At 45.4% G+C, this 19,894-nt stretch overlaps 1 protein-coding gene across 3 annotated transcripts; it reads left to right on the forward strand.

Annotated features, from left to right (window-relative positions):
* Window positions 1-309: 309 nt before the first annotated feature.
* On the forward strand, window positions 310-9,408 carry EIF5 (eukaryotic translation initiation factor 5). 3 transcript variants are annotated; one of them, XM_017851527.1, is made up of 12 exons: window positions 310-540; window positions 685-895; window positions 1,937-2,215; window positions 2,319-2,400; window positions 2,957-3,129; window positions 3,389-3,500; window positions 4,586-4,731; window positions 4,998-5,156; window positions 5,428-5,589; window positions 5,893-6,057; window positions 6,669-6,803; window positions 7,189-9,408. In XM_017851527.1, the coding sequence occupies exons 3-12, from the start codon at window positions 2,144-2,146 to the stop codon at window positions 7,276-7,278; spliced, it is 1,296 nt and encodes a 431-aa protein (XP_017707016.1). In that variant the 5' UTR covers window positions 310-540; window positions 685-895; window positions 1,937-2,143; the 3' UTR covers window positions 7,279-9,408. The 3 variants fall into 3 exon arrangements, with proteins under 3 accessions (XP_017707016.1, XP_017707017.1, XP_017707019.1); XM_017851528.1 differs by lacking the exon at window positions 685-895 and having other exon boundaries at window positions 457-540; XM_017851530.1 differs by lacking the exons at window positions 310-540; window positions 685-895 and adding an exon at window positions 1,205-1,474.
* Window positions 9,409-19,894: the final 10,486 nt, after the last annotated feature.

Raw genomic sequence — 19,894 nt, forward strand, 5'->3', positions numbered from 1 at the left:
GGCAGACGAGCGCCCACCGCGGAGAGAACGCGGTAGGGCTCCTCTCCCCGAAGGTGGCGGCCGCAATAACACGGCCGCGAGAGCGGTTTCCAGGACGATGGCTACTGCGTTCCAGGAGTCGCCGTGACCCCGCGGCCTGGCCCAGACCCGGCGGGGGAAGGGACCAACCGCCATCTTCCCCGCAAAGCCCAAAGCGACAAGGCACGGAGTCCTGCACCCCGGCCCCGCCACCAGGGACACTCTGGCTCTCGCGAGACCCGAACACTGCGACGCGAAGACCTCTGGGAAAGGCGGGGGGAAGGGAGAGGAAGGAAGCGGGGCCGGGACTGGAGGCGGGCCGAGGCCGCGAGTGGAGCCTCAGGAAGCAGAAGGGGCACGGAAAGACGCGATTGACGTCGCAACCGAGCCAATGACGAGCGAGCTGTGGCAGACCTCCAGCCAATGGGCAGTGAGGCCTGACGCGGGGGGGCGGACGCTGGGGCCGAGGGTAGCTTGAGCGCGGCGGCGGCGTTGTTCAGTCAGAGCGAGAACATTCCAGAGGTGAGTCCGGTGGTGGGGCGGCGGCCCCGCGCCCCCTGCCCGGTGCTCCCCGCCCCCTCGACCCCGCGGGCCGCTGGCTGGCGGGGAAGGCGCACCCCCCGACCCGCCCGCGGCTCACGGCGCCGCGCCACGTCTCTCGCGCAGGTCGCCAGCTCCGGCGCTGACGGGTGTGGACCGCGGACGTCCGCTGGGACAGGCCCCTCCCCGCTGCTCGGCGGCGGGCACCTGCCCGGCCGCTCTCGCTGCGCTTCGCCTCCGCTTCCTTGGGACTCGGACTCGGGTTTAAAGATCGAGCCTCTCTTCATCCCAGTCCCGGCGAGCAGCGTTGGGTTTATGTCTTTATTTGACGAAAACGGTGAGTCGCGGGGGCGGGCGGGCGGCGGCCAGGAGTATGGCGCCGCACGCAAGATGGCGGCGTCCCGCCCGCGTGAAGCCCGCCGCGCCTCCGCGCTATCCACGCCCGATGTGGCGCAAGCAGTTTGGGCGACGGCGGCGGCGCGGGCTCGGCACCGGCCGCCCCCTCCCCGCGCGCTCCCCGGCCTGTGCGGGAGCGCGTCGCGCGCGCCCGCCGCTCGGGCTGACTCAGGCTTCAGCTGCTGCATTTGTGAGTCATCGCGCTCCTGGCGGGGGCGGCCCGAGCCCCGGCACCCCTCGGCCGGGTGTCGCTTCCCGGCTGCGCATCCTCCGGGGCCGCCGGCTCCTGGGGGACGCGCTGGGGATGGGCCCAGAGGCTCGGGCTGCGCGCCGCCCTCCCTCGCGGAGGTGTCCGGCTCGCCCGCCCCGCGGAAACGCCTCGGAGCGCGGTAGCCATGGGGACCGGGTCGAAGGTGAAGCGAGTGTTTGAACAGCGAGGGAAAGGGAGGCCGGTCCCAGCCTCCCTTGCTTACATTGCACTTTCGGGCGAGCGCTGCTTTTAAGGAAGTGCTGCTTTGAAGTAAGCCGTGGTTGCCGCAGCACCAATTAGTTGTAGAGAACAGTTCCCTAGTTTCCCCTTGAAAATGATGGCGAACGGGGGTGTGCCTGAGAAGTTTCCTAATCCAGGCGGGGTGGGGGCGGGGAGGGTTCGGGTTCGTTCTGGAGCGCTTCTAGAACGGCCGCAGAGGCAAACCTGCTGAGTGCTGTCGGTCTGATGGAATCTCACGGGACTGAGGCAGCGCAGCTTGTGTTTCTTACCAGGCATTTCCCTACCAGAGTCACAGCTTAGTCGAAATGGAGGCCTTTTATGTTCCCGCAGGTTGTACTGTGTTACCTGAGAATGACTGCTTGTGATCTCAGATGGTTTTTAAGGTGGAATTAAGCAGAAGCATTACTAGGATGTAAAAAAGCAGGTGTTTCCATCCAGCGATGATGTTAAACCTGAGGGGGGTTTTGTGTGTGCTTTCCCTTTCTCTTTCAGAGCTGTTGCGCAGCCATTGGTACCTGTATTGGGGAAACATAGCATACAAGCAAGAAGCTTACAGCCTCAGTGGCGAAAATTTTTTCATGTCAGAGACCGAGAACTCTTGCAGTCGTTTATGTCATCCCTTCTTCTCCAGACAGAAGATACCAAAAGTTGCAATCAAAGATCTCTTCATCTTATTGATAAAGCCACTAATAAGCCAAAATGTCTGTCAATGTCAACCGCAGCGTGTCAGACCAGTTCTATCGCTACAAGATGCCCCGTCTGATTGCCAAGGTAATAAACTGCTCTTCAATTTAGTTGATAACTCTTTTTGTAGAATTTTGGAGTTTGCATCTGTCAGGGGAAACTGCACAATTAAAATTCTTATTTCCTTTAGGTCGAGGGCAAAGGAAATGGAATCAAGACAGTTATAGTCAACATGGTTGACGTTGCAAAGGCGCTTAATCGGCCTCCAACGTGTAAGTAAATCTTGGAAAAGTCCATAAAGAGCATATTATGGATAGAGTCCTCAAAGTATTTGAGCTGCAAAACTTGTTCTAATTGTATGCTAGCTAATTAGCTTACAAGTTAAGTGAGGTACTGTGGTTTATTGGTTGCCATGAGTTCACAAAACTACCAGGGGAACACATTTAATTAAAGAGTGGATGGCCGGGTGCGATGGCTCACACGTGTAACCTCCAGCACTTTGGAAGGCTGAGGCAGGCAGATCACGAGGTCAGGAGTTCTAGACCACCCTAGTCAACATAGTGAAACGCTGGATCTACTAATAATACAAAAATTAGCCAGGTGTGGTGGCATGCCCTGTAGTCCCAGCTGCTCAGGAGGCTGAGGCAGGAGAATCGCTTGAACCTGGGAGGCCAAGGTTGCAGTGAGCTGAGACCATGCCATTGCACTCCAGCCTGGGTGACAAGACTCCATCTCAAAAAAAAAAAAAATAGTGTTCGTACAAATGTGGGTGAATAGCCAAAGATTTAGTCAACTGTAACGATCCAAATTTCTCTTTCATTCAAATAGATCCCACCAAATATTTTGGTTGTGAGCTGGGAGCACAGACCCAGTTTGATGTTAAGAATGACCGTTACATTGTCAATGGATCTCATGAGGCGAATAAGCTGCAAGACATGTTGGATGGATTCATTAAAAAATTTGTTCTCTGTCCTGAATGTGAGAATCCTGAAACAGATTTGGTAAGTGCTTTTGTGGTTGTCGAAAGAAAAAAGCCATATACCTACTTTTGTTACCGTTAAGTAACCTTTCTGAGAAGGCAGAGCAAATATAAGTCAAAGACAAAACCTCCAGTTGTAGAGATATTTCGGTTTTTTTTTTTAAAGTAGGTCACTGTGAGAAAAGTTTCCTTTGGATGGAAGCTGTCTGTAGTTTAGATGTCTTCTGATTAGATATTTTCGTGTTATGTTGTGGATAACATACTTGTTATTTTTTTGGCAGCATGTCAATCCAAAGAAGCAAACAATAGGTAATTCTTGTAAAGCCTGTGGCTATCGAGGCATGCTTGACACACATCATAAACTCTGCACATTCATTCTCAAAAACCCACCTGGTGAGTCTTCCATGATGAACTCCTAAGATCCTAACATAAAGTAAACTAACTGTTGGGAACAAAATGGAAGGTTTTTTTGTAATAGGAATGTAAGAGAGACTGGGCATCGTGGCTCATGCTTGTATTCCCCGCATTTTGGGAGGCCAGGGCGGGCTGATGACTTGAGGGCAGGAGTTCAGGACCAGCCTGGCCAACATAGTGAAACCTGTCTACTAAAAATACAAAAATTAGCAGAGCGTGATGGTGTGCTCCTGTAATCCCAGCTACTCAAGTGGCTGAAGCATGAGCATCACTTGAACCTTGGAGGCAGAGGTTGCACTGAGCTGAGATCTTGCCACTGCACTCTAGCCTGGGCAACAGTGACTCTGTCTCAGAAAAACAATGTAAGGAACCTTTTAGACTTTGCACTATATTTTACCAAATCTAAGCTATTTTTCAAAAGTGTATTGTTAATTGCCATTAAAGGTGAAAAATCGGCTGCCAATTAAACTGCCATATCAAGGTAGATTATCTTAGGGTAGATGAAGTAATGACTGAAATTCTGATGGAAACCCAGCAAAGGATCTTTTTCTGACATTGTTTGGTAAAGAGGGCCTCTTCATTAAACTTGAGCATTGCAAGCAACACTCTGTGGCAGATGACGGAAACTGTCTGACACAATTTGAGCTTGCTATAGCAAGAAAGTCTAACCTATTCCGGTGTTCTCTCTCCCATGAGACAAGCCGTTATATAGACTTAAACAGTGTTTCATCTGTCGGCTAAAGCTGAGTTGAGTTTATGGCTGTTCATGAGGGATGACAGAGAGGGAGGGAACCTTTCACTCCCCGGTGGAGGCATCATCACTTCATCTTAATATTACCTAGCAGTTATAATACTCCTAATGTTTTGTGTCACTCCATTCTTAGACATTCTTATCTATGAAATACATGATGAATTTGAACTGTGATGTCTCTTAGCATTGTGTGCGCTGTGGTTTTTCTGAGGGGATCCATAGGAAAGTTAAGGGCAGGGTTTTAAATGTTAATGATGGGCAATGAGGTAATGTAAGTTATGGGGTTAAATTTTTATTTCCTTTTGCTCTGTAGAGAATAGTGACAGTGGTACAGGGAAGAAAGAAAAGGAAAAGAAAAATAGAAAGGGCAAAGACAAGGAAAATGGCTCCGTATCCAGCAGTGAGACACCACCACCACCACCACCACCAAATGAAATTAGTCCTCCTCCACATACAGTGGTAAGTGCAGGGTTGATGGCCTAGGGGGCACTAAAGTTGTGTAAAGTGTATGTCAATTGGTTGAGGTGGGCGCAAGTGTGGAAACTAGCCTAGCCTTCAGTGTGTAATACACTAATGTTTTGGATTCCAAGTGCTATTGGTGGTTTGAATTAAGGTGAACCCAATTTGGTGGGAGATGGACTTGATGCCATTAGCTTGACAAAATGTGAAGCTTTTTTTTGTTTTTTTAAAGACCTTTGATCAAGTAGCTCTGTTTTCGGAAACAGGAAGAAGAGGAGGATGATGACTGGGGAGAAGATACAACTGAGGAAGCTCAAAGGCGTCGAATGGATGAAATCAGTGACCATGCAAAAGTTCTGACACTCAGTGATGATTTGGAAAGAACAATTGAGGAGCGGGTCAATATCCTGTTTGATTTTGTTAAGGTAAAATATTTGCTTGGTCTGTAAATAGGCTTCAGCCCAGCCTTGTGCCTTTAGATATATGATACTTTAAGCATTGTGATTAGGATTACTTTAATGCATAGCTCTTTTTAATTCTTGTTCATTAAATATTTTTTGCACGTGGTTCCAGGCACTATATTTTTGCACCTGCCCAATTAGGAAAAATATGTCCATGAGAGCAGGGACTTACTGCCGTCTTGAGCCTGGCAAAGTGTGCCTCCGTTTCACTGAACTGTTTTCCTTTTATTTGCAGAAAAAGAAAGAAGAGGGTATTATTGATTCATCTGACAAAGAAATTGTTGCTGAAGCAGAAAGACTGGATGTAAAAGCCATGGGCCCTCTTGTTCTGACTGAAGTTCTTTTTAATGAGAAGATTAGAGAACAGATTAAGAAATACAGGCGCCATTTCCTACGAGTAAGCAAATTGCTCTGGATTCATAAATGAGATTACAGCTGTGTGACTTTTGAGATGGTCATTTTAACCATTTCTGCTTGTCCTGTCATGCTTGAAAGTAGGGAACTTGACCCGCCTTACAAGCCTCTCTGAGCATCTGAAAGTGCCGTATCCAGGCCCTACAAAGTAATAGGGATGTTTAGGCATTGACCTTTTTGAACCACTATTATATGGGCCTTGCACTTGCAGACACTCTTATTTGGGTACTAGAGTTGTCAACTTAGAACATATGAAAAAGCTTAACGCCAAGGTATCTATTTGCAGTTTTGTCACAACAACAAAAAAGCTCAACGGTACCTTCTTCATGGTTTGGAGTGTGTGGTAGCAATGCATCAAGCTCAGCTTATCTCCAAGATTCCACATATCTTGAAGGAGATGTACGACGCAGACCTTTTAGAAGAAGAGGTCATCATCAGTTGGTCGGAAAAGGTGGGGAATACATCGGTGGGCTCTTCGGGTTCACAAGTTTTGGGGTGGTTTTTTTTTTTTTTTGGAAAATGAAGTCTCTGTTGCCCAGGCAGTAGTGCAGTGGTGTTATCTCGGCTCCCTGCAACCTCTGCCTCCCAGCTTCAAGTGATTCTCCTGCCTCAGCCTCCCGAGCAGGGATCCTGGGATTACAGGCACCTGCCATCACACCCAGCTAATTGTTGTATTTTTAGTAGACGGGGTTTTACCATGTTGGTCAGGTTGGTCTCGTACTCTTGACCTTAGGTGATCCGCTGTGCCGAGGTTACAGGTGTGAGCCACCGCCCCTGGCCATTCACAAGTATTGTGACAGTTTTGAGAACAAGAAAAAAATGTCTAATATCTAGCTAAAGTTCAGTTCCCCCCTGTGCTATAGGTTGTGATTCCCACCATATCAGCTTTGTAGTCATAACAGACTGCTGAGACTAACGTATTCACTGAGTACATTTATTCTGTTGAGGATTCAGACTTTTTAGGACCCAGTTCCCTCAGAGCTGAGAGCTCAGGGGGATTAAATAAATAATCAAAAGTTGTTAAAGGTCCTCAGCTAAGAGACTTGTACTCACATTTTTTAGGCCTCTAAGAAATATGTCTCCAAAGAACTTGCCAAAGAGATTCGTGTCAAAGCAGAACCGTTTATAAAATGGTTGAAGGAAGCAGAGGAAGAATCGTCTGGTGGTGAAGAAGATGATGAAGATGAGAACATTGAGGTAAACATTTCGGGAGGAGGGTATTGGATACAGTGTTGGTGATGGGTGTTTGAGTTAAAAAGGTTTGTGAGGAGTGATAAAATGGCAGTTTGGGGTAATTTCAAGTTGAGAATTTAAGATGCAATAAAATACAGTCAATAATTTGGAAAATAATAGGGTGGTGGAAACTTCCTACTCCTACACGTTATAGCATATAAAAAACTTTAAAAATGCTCTTAGATTGGAGCCTATGTAAGAGAATTTGCAGTGTTTGCATAACAAAGCTGTTCAGTGAAGAAGAAATAGCTGCAGCTAGGCAATTTTCCTCCTCTGTGATCACAGTTTTTATTGATCTGTTTTATAAACAGATTTATCAGCTTATGTTGAATAAAATCATTCTTATCAGGTGGTATATTCGAAGACTGCCAGTGTACCGAAAGTGGAAACCGTGAAGTCGGACAACAAGGATGACGACATCGATATTGATGCCATTTAAAGGGATGGATGCAACCTAGCTTAACAGTATAATGCTGCAAATTTTCTCCATTATCAGCCAGAAGTGCAACATGTATGTGCAAAAGCTAAAATGGCTTAACATCATGCTACACTTTACACTAAAAATCTATTACTGTGAGTGGTCTGTAATTAAGCCCAATGAGACATCTAGGGAGTCCATACACATCAGTGAGCAGATGTAGTTTGCTTATTTATAGCATGTTTCTTTTGAAAACTAGTGGTGGACACATTTGGATCACATTTATACAGTTATAAAAATAAAGATTTGATTTTGGTCATTCTTCAGATGTCTGGCTCCGAATGACTTAAGCTGAAGTAACTGGCTCCAACTGGCTCCTTTTTTTTTTTTTAAATGTGCCATCATTTCACCTGATGAGCATTCTTGGAGCCTGCCAGATATTGTTAGGTTCTGGGGCTGCAAAGAGGTCTTCAACAGGATGTAAAGCAAACTTAATTGTAGTTAACTTATTCAGCCCATTAAGAAATGCAGTACTAAAGTTTTATCTTACAGTCCCTCAAATTGGCATCTGGTAATGTACATTGTGAGGTAGACTGATAATCAAATGACAGTGCAACATCTTACCAAGTGTACGACCTGAGTGTCATATAAATAACGTAAGAGCAGATTTTGAAACTTGGAGAGCTGTTTTCTCATTTCATGTACACTTGCCCCAAATTGTAGTCTTTGAAGTCGTGTGCATTGCACGTTGGATGAGCCAGGGAAATTATTACATTAACAAGCATTTTGTGTGTATGTAGTAGTTACTTTGTACTGAGAGAACTTGCTGTGGGGTGCAATTAAACAATAAACTGATTTTATTTGGGAGAAACAGGGAAGGGTGCACTTACTAGCAACCTAAGCATGATTTTTCAGCTTTTGCCCTTAGGGTTTAAATTACAATTATTCCAAAATGGTTAGATCATCCTGTGTCTTTTTGCTCAGTGTGGCTTTAATTTCCCTCCCCCCCCCCCCAATGGTTCTTTAATACTTTTACATTTGGACACAGAGTTTATTTTTCGATTTTGTTTGCTATCTTGCCAAAATTAAGTGTAACTGGTTTCAAACTTGATTTTCTTTTTTTTTTTTTCTTCTTCCAGAATGTCTTATTTAACAAGAAAACTAAAAGTATACTTCTAAGTCAGAGCCTCTATTTTGGTGTAAGACTTGGGATATTTTTTACTTCACATTGAATATAGCCAGGCACCCAAGAAGTCTGATGGCCACCTGAGTGCAGGTGACAAGGACCTGACAGAGCCCATGCAGGGCTTTAGATTTGGACACAAAAGAGTTGATAACTTCCTTGTGAACTCCTTGCCTGATCTAAACTCATTATGGGTTCTGACTGTGTTTGAGTAATCATCTTCAAGGTTAAACCTGTTGGCAGTTGCCCCTTTTCATGAAGTGCACAGTGGGAATCGAGAATCGATAGGGTTAATTTTGGAGCAGTGGCTTATACCATTCACCTCTTTTTTTGTGACTTATTTCACAGGTAATGAGACCTTAATAACAAATAGGTGTAAAAAAATTTTCACATTGAAATGATACAAACATTTGATGTAATAAAACCTTGTTGGCTTGATATTTTAAGGAATTGAAACCTAGCAGTCTTAATGGAGAGACAAGAATTGGTCTCCAGCTGCCTTTGATAGATTTGGGTGCAGGTGGAGCAGGAGCATATACCTGGAGGGATTGTGCTTTGTCACACCAAAGAGGATTTTTTTTTTTCCTTCAAACTTGTATGTTGCCTAGGTTTCAAATTCTTTGCCGCAAGGCTGATTTGCTTTCATTAACTGGAATTCTGTAGGAGATACTGGTTACCTAAGCTAAGTTGCACTCAACATACTCAGTGTCAAACTAATGAGGTTCTGTTATAAAGCTTCTACTTTTAATCTGAGGGAAAACATGTTCAGGGCTTCTAGAACACTAAACATTTTGGCTTAGACCAGTGTTCAGTCTGGTGCCAAACTTCCAGTGGAATTCAAATTCAATAATCTGAACTTTGTTCACAGATTGTTCTAATAGAGTAATTCTTCACTTTGCTCTATTGAACTGTCTTAAGGATTTGTTTAAACAGCTAAGTTACTTGATTAAAATAATGATAAAATTGTATTTTGTCTCTGCTTTAATATTAAAATTAACTTGTTTTCATTTTATAATTAGATCAAAGCATTGGAATCTGCCCTGTTTTTGTAGCTGTTGCTTTGGATTTGTGTTGGATATATCCTGCAGTTAAACTTGCCAGCCCCACTCACAAAAGTTGTTCATTTCATTGGGTCACTGGCTTTCTTTATTTGCTAGTCTTGTCTGTGAACTGAGAATCTGCCTCAATTTTATTTCTTGGAATCTTGACAGGTACTTAATAGGGAACTCAGACTTCAAATACACAGCTGTGTAACTCTGAGTAATAGTATATCTCTAGTTAAGAATGAGGGAAGGGGGAGGATTGCTTTCTAAACAAGTACATTCTGAAGTTGACTTAAAAATTTTTAGTGTGGGTCCTAAAGTTTAGAGATGGGCAAGGAGGTCTTTAATCCTCTGCTTCCCACTTGAGAAGGTGGGGGGGTATCAGGATTGAGCCCCAGGCTGTTTGTTCCAGTGTACCAAGCACTGTGCCTTTGGCCTGGAGATGGCAGAAATGAAAGCTGGCCATCTGCAGAAAGCAGATAAGTGAATTTGAACCTTTTGCGTTATGTTAGCTCAGTCAGTCCTCCCCATGGTCCTGAAGCATAGGTACTGTTTTACCAAGGTCAGTTATCTAACAAAATAACCAACCCTTCATGTTTTTTAAATTTCTGACAAGTCTGCAGACAATCCTTATCTAACCAATTAATTTCCTAATTGCTGCAGTTTGACTTGCCAGTATTTCAGAGTAACCAGAAACTGCAAAGTTGACCTTGTTCCTGCATTGTCTTTTTGATGGTTCAAATTTCAGCCTCCCTGACTACTCCAAAGCCAGAGCAGTCTCAGTACCAGAAACAGTGCTGCACTTTTGTCTGCTCCCTAGCATGTGCTGTGTGACCCCAAGAGGACGGAGTCATTTGGCATTGTGTCTGGCCGGGCGCGGTGGCTCACGCCTGTAATTCCAGCACGTTGGGAGGCCCAGGCGGCCAGATCGCTTGAGGTCAGGAGTTCCAGACCAGCCTGGCCAAGATGGTGAAACCCCATCTCTACTAAAAATACAGAAATTAGCTGGGTGTGGTGGCAGGCACCTGTAATCCCAGCTACTTGAGAGGCTGAGGCAGGAGAATCACTGGAACCTGGGAGGCAGAGGTTGCAGTCAGCTGAGATCCCACCATTGCACTCTAGCCTAGGTGACGAGTGAGACCATCTCAAAAAAACAAAAAATTTGAGAATGGCATTGTGCCTAAGGACCTTAAGCAGAGACTAGGCCTGCTGGTGCAGCTGAGTGGGCTTCCCAGGAGGCAGCCTGCAACCTGCCTTCCAGCGTGTCTAGTACTTGGTGAAGGGATCCTTCCAAAGTACACGTGGGTTGGTTGCACCGGCATTGCGTTACATGTGCTCTTCTCAAGGAGGAAACAAGCCGAGTCCCACAGCAAATGCACATGGAGGTTGGGCCCCACCAATCCTTTGTCCTCTCTGTATGTGGCCCCCAAGTTTTATTGCCCCATGGAGGACTTAGGGGTAGAGGTAAGGAAGAAATTCCTCATCTTTAGGATGGTTGTACTAATAAACTAATCAGTGGAGAGAACAGTACAGCAGCTCCCTAGGTCCTTGGGTAACGTTGCAACGGACAGGGTTAGAGTCTTCTGAAGGGACCATTTGTGGACTGAAAACCGAGTCCCAGAGCGGTGGGTGGCCGTGCATTCCTTCATTCCACCAGATGGCTGCATCTCCACTCCGTGTGGGGCCTTGGGCAGCTCACACTTGACTCCAAATCCCCACACACCCTAGAGGAGCTCCCAGGCCAGGGCAGGCAAACAGCAGGGATAGAGCCTTAGGGGAGAGAGGCCAGCACCACAGAAAGAGGCAGTGTTTGTGCAAATTCTCAAAGGATGGGTAGGAGTTTGCCCAGGAGAGGAAAGTTGGGGAGCACACTCAGAAAGTGGAAGCTCCTCCGTGGTGGATGGTGGGGCTGGGGCTGGCGGAAGCAGCAGGCTCTCCTGATCAAGCTTGCGTTTGCAACCCTCTGTTGCCAGGGTGGTTAAGGTGCTGTAGGAGACAGGCAGGGAAGCGAGGGGCGGGGCAGGGAGCAGACTAGTCATAAAAATGCACTTCAACCTGGGAAGGTTGGGTCACCAGCCAGCCTTGGTTACCTACCACAAGGGCACAGTGGCCAGAGTGGAGAGATTAACAGGTCCAGGTTCCTGTCCCACAACCAGCAGAATCTGAGGTCCCAGGAGCAATGAAACCTCTCTCCTCTCCAAAGACTGGGATCACCTGGTGGGGGCCTGCTTGAAAGGCCCTGGAGCTTCAGCAACAGTCCTCTGTGGTTACAAATTTGGGGTCCTCAGATGTGACCACAGTCTTCTGTGTTCATCAAGTTCGTGTGTGTGTGTGTGTAACGCTCAGTCGTCCAGGCTGGAGTGCAGTAGCAGGATCTCAGCTCACTGCAACCTCCTGAGTTCAAGCAATTCTGTCTCCGCCTCTTGAGTAGCTGGGACTACAAGGCCCACGCCATCACACTCAGCTAATTTTTGTATTTTTAGTAGAAATGGGTTTCACCGTGTTGGCCAGGCTAGTCTCGAACTCCTGACCTCAAGTGATCTGCCTCCCAAAGTGCTGGGATTACTAATTAAGTTCTTTTGATGGATGACGATACAAAGTCACGCAGCCAGTTTGGGGGAAGGATACAGTTTTCCTAAGATTCACATGATAATAGAATCATTGGGAACCTCACTGCACGAGCCTGGCATTGCAAGGACTCAGAGACAGAAGCGGGTCCAGCCTTGTGGACACATTGTAGCCACTCATGCTGTTGTCTCCATAGTTTTGCCGTGATTCCAACTATATGACATTTCTGGAAGAGGCAAAACTGTGGAGACAAAGCACCAGTGGTGGCTAGGGGTTAGGGCTAGGAAGGAAGAGTTAGGCAGAGCAAGGGATTTTTAGGGCAGTGAAATTACTTTGTATGATCCTATAATGGTGCATACATGTCATTTGTCCGAGTCCATAAAATGTACACCACCAACAGTGGACCCTAAGGTAACTATGAGGACTTTGAGTGATCATGATGTGTCAGTGTTGGCTCATCAGTTTTAACAGATGCACCACTCTGCTGGGGAGGGAGTCTGTGGAAACTGCCTTCCACCCAATTTTGCTGTGAGCCTAAAACCTCTTTTAAAACAGTCAATTAACTAAAAAATAAAATCGAGTCTTTTTTCCTTTTAAAAAAGGAGAGTAGAAAACAATTATCTAAAAGGAAAATCTGAAAGAGATGTATTAACAGGTTCACATATTTTTAAAAATGCAAATGAAAGCAAATGGAATAAATCTTATCAGGTAAAGGACAAGTCGTAAGCTTGGATTTTTAAGTCTAGCAATGCACTGTCTACAAGAGCATCATCTAAAATGTGACAAAAGATGTTGAAAGGATGAAAAAAGGTATAGTAGACATACACTAACCAAAAATGTAGCTCTTTGAATCTCAGAAAAAAATTTTTAATAAAGTGTGAAAGTTGTCAGTATCAAAATGGAGTCACTTGTGTTCAAGAAACAAAAAACAACCTGAACAAATAGAGTAGGGTTTGCAGTCTTTTGTGATAGTGCGGGGTCTCATGCTGGTATGCCCAATGACAAAATTATCACAAAAGATTGCAAAAACCACAGCCTTGCACAAAAAGCATCACCGCCTTATACAAAAAAATACTTCAAGGACATCTACCCAGCAACAGCCTGTCCAGCTGTGGACTTGCATCACCCTTGTTATGGATCTTTGTAGCCACAGGTAGTAATCTCAAAACAATTATATGTAATCTTCATTTATCCTTTAAAAACTATTCTCCCGGCCAGGCATGGTGGCTCACGCCTGTAATACCAGCACTTTGGGAGGCTAAGGTGGGTGGATCACCTGAGGTCGGGAGTTCAAGACCAGCCTGTCCAACATGGTGAAACCCCATCTCTACTAAAAATACAAAAAATTAGCCAGGCGTGGTGGTGCATACCTGTATCCCAGCTACTTGGAAGGCTGAGGCAGGAGAATTGCTTGAACCTGGGAGGTGTAGGCTGCAGTGAGCCGAGATTGTGCTATTGCGTTCCACCCTGGGTGACAGAGTAAGACTCCGTCTCAAAAAAAGAAGAAAAGAAAAGTTCTCGCCCTTTACCTCCCTAAAGTACACACATAACTCACAATGACGTGTATTCCCATTGCAATTCCTGAATACATATCTTTCTTTTAGAGAGCCTCTCTCTTATTTAATTGACATAAATGGGGTCAGAAATGGGACCTAAAGAAAGATCACTATCAGAAAAAATTGTTCTTTTTGGCCAGTATGCATATGAGCCCTGTGCATTGTAGGCTTCCATGGCTCAAATTTTTGGCCCTGGTGAGTATTCTCTCAGGCCAGCCCTCCCTAGTTTTGGTAGAGACTTTTTGATATTCAAGATCCGGTTTGGTTATAAGACCACCTTAATAAAGAACCTTACATCCCTCCTGAGATGATAAAAGACTTTGTCTTTTCTGGTAAGTCCTTTCTGGTATAAAGACAGAGGTCTCTGGCTTGAGTATTCCGGTTTCTACCGAATTCACATTCTATCTGTGAGGCATGTCATTTCTGGTGAATTCACTTTTGGTCTCAGCGTGTAATTTAATATTTTGTTTGATCTGCCTGCCTGGGTTAAGATTTTGTGAACACTCATCTCTTGGTGTCCTGTGATTTGGTTTCACTCGTTTCCCTGGATTTTTTTCTAAAAATCTTCCACGTTTTCAATAGTGGGCTCAGGATGTCTAATTAAAAGTCACTAGGGCAGTTGCCACCATCTAAACCACCAATCCTGACATTCTCTGAAAGGATAAAAAAGATATTCTGGCCGGGCACGGTGGCTCACACCTGTAATCCCAGCACTTTGGGAGGCCGAGGCGGGCAGAGACGGGCAGATCACCTGAGGTTGGGAGTTCGAGACCAGCCTGACCAACATGGAGAAACCCTGTCTCTACTAAAAAATACAAAATCAGCCAGGTGTGGTGGCGCATGCCTGTAATTCCAGCTACTCAGGAGGCTGAGGCAGGAGAATCGCTTGAACCCAGGAGGTGGAGGTTGCAGTGAGCCGAGATTGTGCCACTGCACTCCAGCTTGGGCAACAAGAGCAAAACTCCCATCTCAAAAGAAAAAAAAAAAAAAAAAGAAATTCTTTGCTCTTGAGAGATTAATAAAAATCAGAATGGGATTCTCAACCCTTATAACATGCTAGGCTTTCTGGGACTCCAGCCAGTTACATATGATAGCCCATTCTTGTGAACATTTTTTAAATGATGGGCAAATTCTGTCAAGGAAAAATCAGAGCTCAAATGGTCATTACTTGAATTTTCAAAAAAAAAAAAAACCCAAAACTCTGCAACTATAGAGTTAAAGTAGGCCGAGCGCAGTGACTCATGCTTGTAATCCCAGCACTTTGGGAGGCCGAGGTGATTGGATCACTTAAGGTCAGGAATTTGAGACCAGCCTAACATAGTGAAACCCCATCTCTACAAAAAATACAAAAATTACCTGGGCGTGATGGCACACACGTAATTCCAGCTACTTGGGAGGCTGAGGCATGAGAATCGCTTGAACCCAGGAGGCGGAGGCTGCATGAGCCGAGATTGCGCCACTGTACTCCAGCCTGGGCGACAAAGCAAGACTCCGTATCAAAAAAAGAACAAAAACAAAAACTAGAGTTAATGTAAAGACTTCTAAGTTGTCTCTGTCTCTCTTTTTTGCTGGCTTTCCTACTGGTATTGAGATAAAACTTACCGCTTATGGCATTCCAGCCAAGACTTTCTTTTTTTTTTTAAGTCTTAAAGGGCTTTCAAATTAATGGCTTATAAATGACAAAAGCCCATGGTAACCAACAACCTAGACACCTTTTGGAAACATAAATTTAAATTTGCTTGACTAATAATTGCTTAGGGTGATGGAACAGTTCATTGAAAGATTAACAGTCTAAAAGAAAAGAGACCGATAAATATAGAGGTTAGGCTTTCAGATTAAATGGGCCAGAATCTTCAGCTCGAAGCAATAATATAAAATATCACTGCGGGCCGGAGCACAGTGGCCCACACCTGTAATCCCAGCACTTTGGGAGGCTAAGATGGGTGGATCACCTGAGCTCAGGAGCTTGAGACCAGCCTGGCCAACATGGTGAAACCCTGTCTCTATGTAAAAAAAATATATACAAAAATTAACTGAGTGTGGCGGCATGTGCCTGTAATCCCAGCCACTCAGGAGGCTGAGGCAGGAGAATCGCTTGAACCCAGAAGGTGGAGGTTGCGATGAGCCGAGACTGTGCCCTTGCACTCTAGCCTGGGCAACAAGAGTGAAACTCTGTCTCAAAAAACAAAAAAACAAAAAAATTCATATTGTTATATGTTAAAATTTTTGCAAAGCCTGATACAGTGCCTTACGCCTGTAATACCAGCACTATGGGAGGCCAAGGTGGGCAGATCACTAGAGCCCAGGAGTTCAAGACCAGCCAGGGCAACATGGTGGAACCCCATCTTTACTAAAAATGCAAAAAATTAGCCAGATGTGGTGGCATGTGTCTGTAGTCCCAGTTACTTAGGAGACTGAGGAAGGAGGATTGCTTGAGCCCGGGAGGCGGAGGTTGCAGTAAGCTGAGATCGTGCCACTGCACTCCAGCCTGGGTGACAGATTGAGACCCTGTCTCAAAAAAATAAAAAACAAAATTTTTTTGCAGAATGGCTCATGCCTATAATCCCAACACTTTGGGAGGCTGAGGTAGAAGGATCACTTGAGGCCAGGAGTTTGAGACCAGCCTGGGCAACAAAGCGATACCCTGTCTCTACAAAAAAACTGAAAAATTTAGCCAGGCACAGTGTCCTGCGCCTGTAGTCCCAGCTACTCAAGAGACTAAGGTAGGAGCATCCCTTGAGCCCAAGAGTTTAAGGTTGCAGAAAGCTATGATCATACCACTGCAGTCCAGCCTGGGTGACAGAGCAAGACCCTGTCTGAAAAAAAGAAAATTTACAGAAGTACAACTCCTAACAGAATAATGCTGGCCTGGCGTTTTGAAATGATAGCAAAAAATCATGGAACAGACAAAATTGAACTCAATAACGGACTCTAGGTAGACTTAGCTGACAGCCACTCCCTTCAGACCTCCCTTGTTGTTCACAGGTGGCTAGAAGGGTTTTGCCACTGGCTCCTAGTTGCCACTCACTCCCCCGCAGTGTGGGACAAGACTGGCAACCAGGACAGGTCCATCCTGGTATCAAGGGACAGTCAAAACCTAACCACAGGATGATTGACCAGTGATGCTTTCAGAGAAAGATCTTGATCAGAAGGGGGAAATGTGAAGGTTGTCAGAATGAGAATGGAGTCATTTGTGTTTTTTGTTTGTTTGTTTGTTTGTTTTTGAGACGGAGTCACGCTCTGTTGCCCAGGCTGGAGTACAGTGGCGCGATCTCGGCTCACTGCAAGCTCCGCCTCCCAGGTTCATGCCGTTCTCCTGCCTCAGCCTCCCGAGTAGCTGGGATTACAGGCGCCCGCCACCACGCCCGGCTACTTTTTTGTATTTTAGTAGAGATGGGGTTTCACTGTGTTAGCCAGGATGGTCTCGATCTCCTGACCTCGTGATCCGCCCGCCTCGGCCTCCCAAAGTGCTGGGATTACAGGTGTGAGCCACCGCGCCCAGCCTCATTTGTGTTTAAAAGGCAAAAAGCAAACCAAAAAAAAAAAAAAAAACAACCCTGAGAAATAGAGCCAGGCAAGGCTGTGAAGAGAACATTTTCATGCTGGTTTGTCCTGTCACGACTATCAACTAAAGGATCACAAAAGACTGCAAAAACCACAACCTGCACAAAGGCCATCACAACCTTCCACAAGTAAGACTTCTGCAAGGACATCTACCCAGCAACTGCCTGTCCAAACTTGGACCGGCATCGGTCTTGTTATTGACCTTCATGGCCAAGGCTAATTATCTCAAAACAATTATGTAATCCTCCTCACTTTTCCTTTAAAAGCTGTTCTGTCCCTTTACCTCCCTAAAGTACACACATAGCTCACTATGACATGCATATTCCCGTTGCAATGCCCTATTCGCAGATACCCTTTTCTTTGAGAGAGCCTCTCTCTGTTTATTTTGTTGACAAACCAAGAAAAGTCATTAGGAATAAAGAGGACCGGCACAATGTGATGAACAGTTCAACACATCAGAAATAAAATTTCTGACCACGCGCGGTGGCTCACACCTGTAATCCAACCACTTTGGGAGTCCGAGGTGGGTGGGTCACCTGAGGTCAGGAGTTCGAGACCAGCCTGGCCAACATAGTGAAACCCCCCTCTACTAAAAAATACAAAAATTAGCCGGGCATGGAGGTGGGTGCCTGTAATCCCAGCTACTCAGTAGGCTGAGGCAGGAGAATTGCTTGAACCCGGGAAGTGGAAGTTGCAGTAAGCTGAGATCATACCCCTGCACTCCAGCCAGGGCAACAGAGCAAGACTCTGTCTCAAAAAAAAAAAAAGAAAAGAAAGAACAATTCTATCATTGAATGTACCTGATGAAATACTCTCAAAATATATAAAGCAAAAGTTTACTTTAACTCTATATAGTAAAATAACACTACACACCCACCAGAACAACTGAAATTTGAAACTTGACAACACCAAATATGTGGGGCCACTGGAACTCTTACATACTGTGGGTTGGTATGTAATAGGTACCAACACTTTAGGAAAAGTTCTAACAGTTTCTAACAAAAACTGAACATACACCTGGTTTCTAAACCCACAATTCCACTTCTAGAGAACTCCACACTTAATAGAAATGAGGCCAGGGCGGTGGTTCACACCTGTAATCCCAGCACTTTGGGAGGCTGAGGGAGGCAGATCACGAGGTCAATAGATCCAGACCATCCTGGCCAACATGGCGAAACCCTGTCTCTACTAAAAATACAAAAATTAGCTGGGCATGGTGGCGGTGCCTGTCGTCCCAGCTACTCGAGAGACTGAGACAGGTGAATCACTTGAACCCAGGAGCCGGAGCTTGCAGTGAGCCGAGATCGTGCCACTGCACTCCAGCCTGGAGAAAGCAAGACTTCGACTCAATAAATAAATAAATAAATAAATAAATAAATAAATAAATAAATAAAATGAAAGCAAATGTTCCTAAAAGACTTACGAGAATAGCCATTGAAGTTTTTTTCATAATAATCCCAAACTGTAAACATCACAAGGACCTATTAACAGGAGAGTGGATAAACTGTACCATATACTAAAACTGGATATTAACAATAAAAGGAATGGATTGCTAATGTGCACAACAAAAGTTAAGAATCTCAAAAATGTACTGAAATGAAAGAAGCCTTATGAAAAAGAATACATATGTATGGTTCCATTTATATAAAGTTCTAAAACAGGCTACACTGATCTATGGTGAAGAAATCAAGACAGTGATTGCTTCTGTGGATGGGGTGGGGTGGGGATTGATGGGAAAGGGCACAGGGGAACCTTCCATGGTGACAGCAATGTTTTATATCTTGATAGAAGTTTGGGTTACATAGGTGTATGGGTATATGCATTTGCCCCAAATTTGTTCATTTCATTGTATGCAAATTTTACCTTAGGCCAGGCACGGTGGCTCACGCCTGTAATCCCAACACTTTGTGAGGGCCAGGTGGCCGGATCACCTGAGGTCAGGAGTTCGAGACCAGCCTGGCCAACATGGTGAAATCCTGTCTGTACTAAAAATACAAACATTAGCTGGGCGTGGTGGTGGGTGTCTGTAATCCCAGCTACTCGGGAGGCTGAGGCAGGAGAATCGCTTGTACCCAGGAGCCAGAGGTTATGGTGAGCCAAGATGGGCCATTGCACTCCAATCTGGGTGACAAGAGCGAAACTCTGTCTCAAAAAATAATAAAATAAAATAAAGTACAAAAAATTAGCAGCATGTGGTGGCGCATGTCTGCAGTCATAGCTACTCAGGAGGCTGAGATGGAGGGCTCGCTTAAGCCTGGGAGGTTGAGGCTGCCGTGAGCCATGATCATGCCACTGCACTTGAGCCTGGGGGACAGAGTAAGTCCCTGTCTCAAAAAACATAGGTAAAATAGATATACGATATATATTGTATATACAGATATTTCAATTAAAATATATAAAATATGAAATTATATATTTCATTACATGTCTAAGATTCTCAGAGTGGCCATGGCAACCAGCGTCTCTCAAGATGGCAACTGCGGTGTCAGCATGGGTCCCAGAGTGGGTGGAGCAGAGTCCCCAGCGCACCCTCAAGGGAGCTGGAACATCAGTGAGAAATCATCTTTGTTGTAGTAAGTCACTGAGACGGGAACAGTGTTGTTGTCAGCACAGCCTCCTTGACTGAGGCGTGCCCGACACTGAGCGTGTCCCTTCTGAGTTCTCCTTTCAGTCTACATCAGTCTATGTCAATCCATATCAGTCTACGTCAGTCCATGTCAGTC

This window comes from Rhinopithecus bieti, unplaced genomic scaffold (genome assembly GCF_001698545.2).
Source record: "Rhinopithecus bieti isolate Rb0 unplaced genomic scaffold, ASM169854v2 scaffold_34310, whole genome shotgun sequence".
In the NCBI taxonomy this organism is placed as follows: Eukaryota; Metazoa; Chordata; class Mammalia; order Primates; family Cercopithecidae; genus Rhinopithecus; species Rhinopithecus bieti.